General features: G+C 42.3%; 1 protein-coding gene across 5 annotated transcripts in view; it reads right to left on the bottom strand.

Annotated features, from left to right (window-relative positions):
- Nucleotides 1-2,045: 2,045 nt before the first annotated feature.
- cdc42ep1b (CDC42 effector protein (Rho GTPase binding) 1b) overlaps nt 2,046-10,242 on the bottom strand; it is a 102,529-nt gene continuing 94,332 nt past the window's right edge. For all 5 annotated transcript variants that reach the window (XM_084329357.1, XM_084329358.1, XM_084329359.1 and 2 more), the window contains one exon: nt 2,046-4,888. In XM_084329357.1, coding sequence (XP_084185483.1) covers nt 4,203-4,888 — 686 coding nt within the window. In that variant the 3' untranslated portion in view covers nt 2,046-4,202. The remainder of the gene's footprint in view (nt 4,889-10,242) is intronic.

Genomic DNA, 10,242 nt, shown 5'->3' with positions numbered 1-10,242 from the left:
CAGATATTTCCTGCCTGTCCAGGGGATCGGACCGGCAACCTTCCGGTCTAAAGCTGCTTCTCTAACCTTTAAAGGTAGAATCTGTAATGCTGTCAAACAGCGACCTCTTTTGTGCACTTTGTTGGGGGGGGGGGGGGGGTAAATAAAATATATGCAAATACATCATGTTTATAATCTTTGGTATAGAGGCTTTTTTTCTTGTGAAATAAGGAATATTTATGAATTATTAATCAAGTGAAATAGCCTTAAGAACAACTGTAATAATCATTCTTTGATGTAGAAATGTCTCAGAACCTTTTTCTAACCTTGTTGGGTCAGGGTCATGAAACGGCATCCTTGTTTCTAGGGGTCACATGATGTATCAAAAGGGTTAAGAACCGCTGTACTTTTTGATTTGATTTGATTTTTATTTGTCTCGAACATAGAAACATAAAACAAGTTTAAAAAACAAAAGGGTAAATAGTCAAAGACTATTTCCATACAATAAGTGTTCGAGAAGGAACAGGGGGAAGTAAAACAACGTATCAAGCCCTGCCCCTTCCTTACAATGTTTGACATTATAATTTAATTAAAAAAAATATAGGCCTATAACAAAAAAATAAATAAAACAAAAAAAAGTAAATTAGGAATTTTCTGATGCTGAATGAAGTAGTGGATGTATAGTCCAAGTGGGGGTCCTGAGGGGGGAGGGGGGGGGGAAAGAGCAAGCAAGAGCCCATGTATTGTATTTATTATTTTTATGTCTTTTAATCTTTTAATCTACTTTCATTCTGATTTAATTACCGGACTGTCATTATTGTTATTATTATTTCTGTTATTGTCCTGTGATTTATCGTTGATTATTACTGTTATTGTATTGTTTGTCTTGTTTTATGTAAAAAAAAGGGAAAATAAAAAACATTTGTTCAAATCAAAACAAATAATAAAAAATAAAATAAAAGTACAGTTTTTTATATATCCAAAAATCCAAATGAGAAAAAAATACCGCTGTACTAAAGATAGTTCTAACTACATCCAGGTAGGAAGACTATGGTCATGGTTTGAAATAGGGATGCCTTAAAGGGATAGGTCACTAATTACAATAACAATGGTTCACTTACCTTCAAAAGCTGGCTGAACATTAGTGACAGAATCCAGCTTGTGGCTCTTTCAGGTTTGGCTCCATTATAAACAGCCACCACATAGCTTGCCTGCAACAGCTGAAGTTACCACATCCCGTCAGCAAATATATCACAAAGAAAATGGGTCTGAAATGTGTAACACTAGGTGAAAACGACTCGTATGCAGGAACCTTCTGGCGGAGGTGCATCGCTACAGGTTATCAGATCCAAGTGGACTGCTTGTTCAGTGAACAGGGAGACTGGTATCAGAGTGAACCAACTTGTTTTTAAGAACTCTTACAGTTGAATAAAGTACACATTCTTCTTTATTGACAGCCTGGGGGATAGTTGCAGTGGGAGGCGGACACGTGGTTATACTAACACCCTGGAGCTTCAGTAAAACCAGCCTTCCAGAAATTATCATTCAATTTAATAGTCGTCGGATTTTTCGCCTGATCGTCTAGTTGATTTAATCGACAGAACTGTCAAATTTGAGATTCCCACGTGCAATAACACAGAGGACCTTTTTAAATCTTGTGGCTATAATCTTTTTCAGGAAATAACTCATTCAGCATGGGTAATAAGCATAAAAATCGACTAATCGACTTGGTCGACTAAGACCAAAGCGATCGATTGATTGATGGACTATGAGGAGGCAGCCATGAGGTCTAGATAAAAGGCTCCACTCTCATCAGCTGCACCGGTCCATAGCATGCTGGCACATAACAGAACTGGGACCAGGGCATCATTACTGCGACACCAAGCGACCTTGGGTCTTATGAAAGGCACTATATAAAACAAAGTTATTATTATTATTATTACCACACACACACACACACACCAGTACCAATAACCACTCCTTCTCATATGGCACTGCTTAATTATCAAAATCAAAGTTTTATTATACCAGCACTCGTTTTAGGAGTATGGGGGCTAATATGGGTAAATGTTTTATAAACAATCGTAAAGAATTTAGCAAACATCATCACATACAATTCAGAGGAAATTATTTATTTTCCTAAAATCACAGAGATCAGTCTTATTGCGTTCATAGTTTTCAAATTACCTTAATTAGTGGCATAACAATGCGTTGTTATTGTTGGATTACAAAGTGTGTAGGCTTTTACGGGGCAACAGTGGCTCAGGGGGTAGAGTGGTCGCCTGGTTAACCCTTTCACTACCACATTACAGAAGGTTAACCTTCTGTAATGTGGTAGTGAAAGGGTTAACCTTCTGTAGTGTGGTAGTGAAAGGGATAACCCTTGTCATGTGGCAGTGAAAGGGGTAACCTTCTTGTATTGTCGCAGTGAAAGGGTTAACCATTTGGTAGTGTGGTAGTGAAAGGGTTAATCTGAAGGTTTCCGGTTAGATTCCGGCTCCTCCATGAAACATGTAAGTCCTGACTGCTCTCTACATGCTGCTCTCTCCATGGCTGCTCTCTCCATGGCTGCTCTCTACATGCTGCTCTCTCCATGGCTGCTCTCTCCATGGCTGCTCCCTCCATGGCTGCTCTCTACATGCTGCTCTCTCCATGGCTGCTCTCTCCATGGCTGCTCTCTCCATGGCTGCTCTCTACATGCTGCTCTCTACATGGCTGCTCTCTCCATGGCTGCTCTCTCCATGGCTGCTCTCTCCACTGCTGCTCTCTCCACTGCTGCTCTCTCCATGCTGCTCTCTCCATGGCTGCTCTCTCCATGCTGCTCTCTCCATGGCTGCTCTCTCCATGGCTGCTCTCTCCATGGCTGCTCTCTCCATGGCTGCTCTCTACATGCTGCTCTCTCCATGGCTGCTCTCTCCATGGCTGCACTCTCCATGCTGCTCTCTCCATGCTGCTCTCTCCATGGCTGCTCTCTCCATGGCTGCTCTCTCTCCACGGCTGCTCTCTCCATGGCTGCTCTCTCCATAGCTGATCTCTCCATGCTGCTCTCTCCACGGCTGCTCTCTCCACGGCTGCTCTCTCTATAGCTGCTCTCTCCATGGCTGCTCTCTCCATGGCTGCTCTCTCTCCATGGCTGCTCTCTACATGCTGCTCTCTCCATGGCTGCTCTCTACATGCTGCTCTCTCCATGGCTGCTCTCTCCATGCTGCTCTCTCCATGGCTGCTCTCTCCATGGCTGCTCTCTCCATGGCTGCTCTCTCTCCATGGCTGCTCTCTCCATGGCTGCTCTCTCCATAGCTGCTCTCTCCATAGCTGCTCTCTCCATAGCTGCTCTCTCCATGGCTGCTCTCTCCATAGCTGCTCTCTACATGCTGCTCTCTCCATGGCTGCTCTCTCCATGGCTGCTCTCTCCATAGCTGCTCTCTCCATAGCTGCTCTCTCCATGGCTGCTCTCTCCATAGCTGCTCTCTACATAGCTGCTCTCTCCATGGCTGCTCTCTCCATGGCTGCTCTCTCCATAGCTGCTCTCTACATGCTGCTCTCTACATCTGTGTGAGGCATTAGTAAAGCGCTTGGTGGGACGACTCGTAAAAAGCGCCATATATATGATATGCAGCCAATTACCATTTATAACAAGCATAAATATGAAAATACTGGTTGAGTATAACAGCTCATATTCTGTATTCAATATCCATTTAATGGCATTGATAGAACATTGATACCCTGAACATTTGAATTAATCTGAATAATATAATTAGGTTATTAAACATGTTGATGGTGAGTAGAATATGTTGGGTGTACAAAACAAAGAAAATACATGTTACTTCAAAGCTTTTCAATATTTTTGAAACATGAACATGATTTATGCAGGCATGTTATGTTTCATTCCCTTTAAAAACCCTTCTCATTGATGTAGACTAGTGAAACTAAAATGTCAATATATGTAAGCGGTCCATAAATCCAAGATGTTATTTAGTTTTACTTCCAATTCTGAAAGAGAGCGCCTTCGTCGTCGATCTCAGAACGAAGCGATTCAGTGACATTATTAAGCGAATATTCACATTGAATAGTTTTTTAATATGCCAACAAAAAAAGAAAAGAAATAGTTCAGACATTCAGACTTTCAGTGGAATCAAGATGACAGGTAAATGAAAACTCCCTGTGGTTCAACTGAGAGCCCAATAAAGGTCCTGCGATCGCCTCCCGACCGCTTGGTCTTTGGTTCAAACTTTGATCTCCTCCTCCTCCTCGGAGAAGGTGTGCTGCGCTTTGTGGTCTCGGGAGAAAGAGGGCGAGACCGCGATGGACCCGCCCCCGTAGTGACGGGACAGCACGTCGGCCGCCCTCTGGAACCTCTCTGCCTCCATCACCGGCTCCGCCCTCTGAGGAGACCCCATGGAGGCGTCCGCTGTCTTCTGCGACCTCCTGTCCTTCTCCTGCTCCGCCCACTCTGAGCCGACGGTCGCGTCGTTTGCGTCGCCTCCTCCGAACAGCGTGCTGCTCACGGAGGCGTCGGGTGAGCTCATCGCTGGGCTCTCCGTTGAAATCTCCATGACAGAGCTCCCTCCCTCCTCCTCTTCCTCCTCCTCCTTGTCCCCAGCCTCTTCCTCTTCCTCTTCCCAGCTGTGAGCAGCCATGTGGAGGCAGCCGGGGTTGTCGAGCAGTTCCAGCACCTCGCTCATGAGGGAGGGGCCGAAGTCCAGGGTGAAGGAGGTGAAGGAGTCTGAGCGAGTCAGAGTGATGCCGCCACTGTGCGGTAAAGACCCGCGGCGGACGTCTCCGTCCTGGAACTGTCTCTCGAGGCGGACGTCTCCGTCCTGGAACTGTCTCTCGAGGCGGACGTCTCCGTCCTGGAACTGTCTCTCGAGGCGTGAGAGGCGGGGCAGAGTGACAAATCCAGATTGCAGACCTGTACACGGTGAGAGGGAGACGTTGGTCAGTGGAAAGACATCGGGTTGGTTGATCACATACATGAATATAAACATACAGGAGCGGGGCTCAGAAAACTCTCCTTCAAGACCCCAAACACTTTCCAGTTATAGCATATGAGCTGCCAAGGGTGTAGGACCAGAGGTCTGTTAACTCAGCTCCAGCCTGACGTTACTCCTCTCCCATCATGACCGACTACATAACCCCCCAAGTCTGAAACATCATAACGTCCTCTACTGTACACCACTTCCAAATGACAAAATGTTTTAATTATGAGGAACATATAATAATAAAAATTATGATAATAATAATAATAATAATAATAATAATAATAATAATAATAATAATAATAATAATAATAATAATAATAATAATAATAATAATTATTATTATTATTATTATTATTATAATAATAATAATAATAATAATAATAATAATAATAATAATAATAATAATAATAATAATAATAATAATAATAATAATAATAATAATAATAATAATAATAATAATACATTGAATTTGTAATGCGCTTTACATTTGGGGCCAAATCTCAAAGTGCTACAGGGTAAAAACATAGGCTTTAAAAACATAGGCAATTAAAAAACAAGGCATAAAAACAAGGCATAAAAACATTAAAAAGAAAAGGGGGGGAAAGTTCCTCATTAATTCCCTAGGTCACTATTATTCCCCATAATGAAGTTTTACCACCAGTCCCCTGCAGTGTAACTCCATGGCCAGAGGGTGGCAGTATATAACAACCAAAATGGTCTTGTGTTTTTTGTGTGTGTTTTTGAGTTTTTATTGTAAGGGCACCAGTCCAACCCACACACATTGTACAAAGCCATGACTTCACTGGCTCTGAATGCCTCCCTGGGGGGACAAAGCTTTACGCCTGGTGGACAGTTCCATACACCCACTGACAGGAGGAGGTCGAGAGAAAGAAGGAGGACAAAAACAGAGGGTGCGAGAAGATGAAGTTGAAGAGGGAAGAGAGAGACACTGTGGGGGGGTGAGGGGTGGACAGATGTCCAACTTCTACTACTTTTAAACTCAATGTAAAAATAAAAATGGTTTCTAGAACACCAAGCATGTGACCTTTATGTTCTTGGTTTGTGTTGTATTGTTACTTCATTCTAATTAGTGTATATAATTGTATAATTTACCACATCTGCCCAGTTGCACAGCCCTGGCCTATTCCTATTCCTATTTTATTTGTACTTATAATTGTACTATATCAATTGTGCTATATTTAATTTAGTTTATATCCCATACAATTGTATTCAACCTCTTATACAGTTGTACAGCCCTGGCCTATATTTTATTTCATAAATATAAACTCAATGTAAAAATAAAAATGGTTTCTAGAACACCAAGCATGTGACCTTTATGTTCTTGGTTTGTGTTGTATTGTTACTTCATTCTAATTAGTGTATATAATTGTATAATTTACCACATCTGCCCAGTTGCACAGCCCTGGCCTATTCCTATTTTATTTGTACTTATAATTGTACTATATCTATTGTGCTATATTTAATTTGGTTTATATCCCATACAATTGTATTCAACCTCTTATACAGTTGTACAGCCCTGGCCTATATTTTATTTCATAAATATATTATTCTATTGTTCTTAACCTCCTATCAGGTGAGGGCCCACCTGCACTTTGGCGACATTTAGTGGCTCGGGTGTGCATATTTTTTAATACAATATATATCGAATTAAACCCCTATTTGTTGCCTGTCGATAGCCATTTCAGGTGACAAAATCCGTTCAGCGGTTCTCGAGTTACATGCCGATATGTGAGGCGTGCGCCGAAGTACACAGTGTTGTACAAATACAACACCGACTCCCGGGGCTCTAGCTCCGTCAATCATTTGGCGATCTCGAAAATTGGACAGGGTTGTAGCCAATGAGTGTGGCTTTCCAATGATACCCCACATGGGGATGTACAAATCAGGGATCTATAGGTGAAAAAAAGTCACGAGCAAAAACAGGAAGAGAAAAACCGCCGAATGAATTTAAGTCTATGAGGAAATAAAAACCAGGAACGCTACACAGTTGACCAAATCACTCATTTCTGAATTAATTTTTATTAAATTTGGTCATGTACTACACAAGACTTCAGGCTATGGACCCAGGGTGTCGTTTTAGCCATACAAATTTCTGGGGAAATACTACTTCTGGACTACTAACTACTACAGAAAAACGTGAGTAACACGTTTTTCTACAACTCAAGTTCAGACCTATGTTACACTATTTCATTAGCACTAAAAGTGAATTATCTTTATTGTATCAGAAACTTCAGAATGTCATCTGTCAAAAGATAAATAAAGTATAGTGTTTTGGTTTGCAAATAAAGTATGCAGTCCTCAAAAACTAAAACTAAAATGGCCAATTTTGGGGGTGCCTTTTAAGCGGTAACTTAGCTCATATTTCATTTTATTTTACTCGACCACACTCGACCACTTTATTGTATTATCTGCCTGTTAATGTCTGTCCGCTAATGTTGCACCAGTAACTTCCAAAGCAAATTCCTTGTATGTGAAAAGTATACCTGGCAATAAAGACCTTTCTGATTCTGATTCTGATTGGTCCTTTTAGCTTTGTAGCCATGTATTTGTAAATGATTGTTCTTTTGTTTTAACATGTTTTTATATTGCTCTGTTTTTGTATTTTATTTGTTTTATGTTTGGGGAATGAGGATGAAAGTTAGCATCCCTTACTAAATAAATAAATAAATAAATGAAAGGAAGAGTGAAGAGAGAGGCACTGTGGGGGGGGGGGGGGGGGGGGTGGACAGATGAAGAGGGAAGAGAGAGGCACTGTGGGGGGGGGGGGGTGGACAGTGACAGATGAAGAGCACATAAGGGAGATAAGCGACAAGGGAAAGGACAGTGAAAGGGGTCTGGGGGGAGTGAATAAGAAGTGGTACGAAGGGGGTTCAGTGGGTTTAGGTGTGTACCATGTGACAGCAACGTGGGTTAGAATCCGGCACCAGGACCCTTTGTTGCACGTCATCCTCAATCTCTTTCTCCCCCCCTGTGTTTCCTGACACTCACAGTGTGTTGTCTAAAGACAGTGTGTCTCAACGTGGGGAGGAACCCTTGAGGGGTCCCCTTGAGGAGGTTTCAGGGAGTCCTCAGAGAGAGGGAGAGAGAGAGGAGAGAGAGAGAGAGAGAGAGAGAGAGAGAGAGAGAGAGAGAGAGAGAGAGAGAGAGAGAGAGAATGCCTCTGTTTCATTCACTAGAAGTGAATAAGAGAGTAATACTGTATGAGAGTTGAGAGACTATTTTGCATCAGTTTCACTCTCTCCACTGTTATCTCCTCGGCTACAGTAGACAATGTGGGAGTCCACAGCATGAACGATGTTGAGAGGAACCACTGGTCTAATCCAACAGAAATGCCTTAACCCTTTCACTACCACACTACAGAAGGTTAACCCTTTCACTACCACACTACAGTTGGTTAACTGTAGTGTGGTAGTGAAACGGTTAACCTTCTGTAATGTGGTTGTGAAAGGATTCCTTTGTCGTGTGGCAGTGAAAGGGTTAAGTAAGTAAGTAAGTAAGTAAGTAAGTAAGTAAGTAAGTAAGTAAGTAAGTAAGTAAGTAAGTAAGTAAGTAAGTAAGTAAGTAAGTAAGTAAGTAAGTAAGTAAGTAAGTAAGTAAGTAAGTAAGTAGTAAGTAAGTAAAGTTTATTTATATAGCACCTTTCACAGACCAGGGTCACAAAGTGCTTCACATAGTAAAAACATCAATAAGATAGCAGCATGGTAAAAGAAAATAATAAAAAACGTGAAAGATCAGGAAAACCAAAACAGATAAAAAAGACATAAAAGATTTACATAGAGCATAATTCGCCAAACGCCTGTTTAAACAGCACAGTCTTTAGCTGCTTTTTAAAAGTGTTTACAGAGACCACAGATCTAAGGTCCAAGGGCAGAGCATTCCATAACCTGGGGGCCACGGTTTCGAATGCTCGTCCCCTTTTTTCTTCAATCTAGACAGGGGGACAGCCAGCAAGCCCTGATCAGACGACCTGAGCGATCTGTTCGTAGTGTATGGACGCAGTAGGTCGCAGATGTAGGCAGGTGCCTGACCATGGAGTGCTCTATAGGTGATGACCAGAACCTTAAAGTGAATTCTGAATTTGATGGGGAGCCAGTGAAGGGAAACTAAGATGGGAGTGATGTGGCAACATTTTCTGGACCTAGTCAGCAGCCTTGCGGCTGCGTTTTGGACCATTTGTAGCTGGCCCAAAGTGGATGCATCGAGGCAAGTGAAAAGGGAGTTACAATAGTCCAGGAGGGATGAAACAAAAGCATGAATAATCATTTCCAGCTCTACCTGGGACACAACAGATCGAAGTTTGGCAATATTTCGTAGATGGAAAAAACAGGTACGTGTCAGAGATCTAATGTGGTGATCAAAGTGCATCTGCTGGTCAAAGATCACACCAAGGTTTCTGAGCTTGGGCCTCAGAGTTGTTGAGAGGGTCCCCATGCATGTGGCAACTTCTGAGGTGACTTTTTCTGAGCCTATAATAAGAACCTCCGTTTTTTCTGCGTTTAACTGAAGGAAGTTGTTTGCCATCCAATCCTTGACAGCAGTCAGACAGTCAAAGAGGGCAGATAATTTGTCAGATTGTTCAGGCTTGAAAGAGACATATAATTGGATATTGTCAGCGTAGAAATGATAAGAGACCTCTTTGAATTGACTAATGATTACTCCCAGGGGCATGTAAAGTGCAAACAGAGTAGGAGCCAGCACAGAACCCTGGGGCACGCCACAGGACAATGGAGCAGTTTCGGATGTGAAAGTGCCAGTACACACAGAAAAACTCCTATCTTGCAGATAGGAGGAGAACCAGTCCAGCGCACTCCCAGTGATGCCAGCCCACTGCCTCAGCCTTTCGATCAAAATGCAGTGGTCGACTGTATCAAAGGCTGCAGTTAAGTCCAATAGCACCAGCACAGAACATTTTCCCTCGTCAGATGATCTCATGATGTCATTTGAGACTCTGAGGAGGGCTGTTTCGGTAGAGTGCTTCTGACGGAAACCGGATTGGAATTTGTCGAAAATGGAGTGTGCATTTAAGGCAGCAGTGAGTTGAATGGCAACAACCTTTTCAGTGATGTTTGAGATGAACGGCAATTTTGATATGGGCCTATAATTTTTGGGGAGGGACAGATCAAGGTTTAGCTTCTTTAAGAGAGGTTAACCCTTTGGTAATGTGGTAGTGAAGGGGCAATTACTGTATGGGAAATGTGCTTCCTGTCTTCGCCAGAGTCAGACATGAAAATAGATACCAATTTCTACCAATGTGGCTGCAAGC

This window comes from Notolepis coatsorum (genome assembly GCF_963971535.1).
Source record: "Notolepis coatsorum genome assembly, chromosome: 14".
Taxonomy (NCBI): Eukaryota; Metazoa; Chordata; class Actinopteri; order Aulopiformes; family Paralepididae; genus Notolepis; species Notolepis coatsorum.
This window is presented reverse-complemented; position numbering and strand designations above follow the sequence as displayed.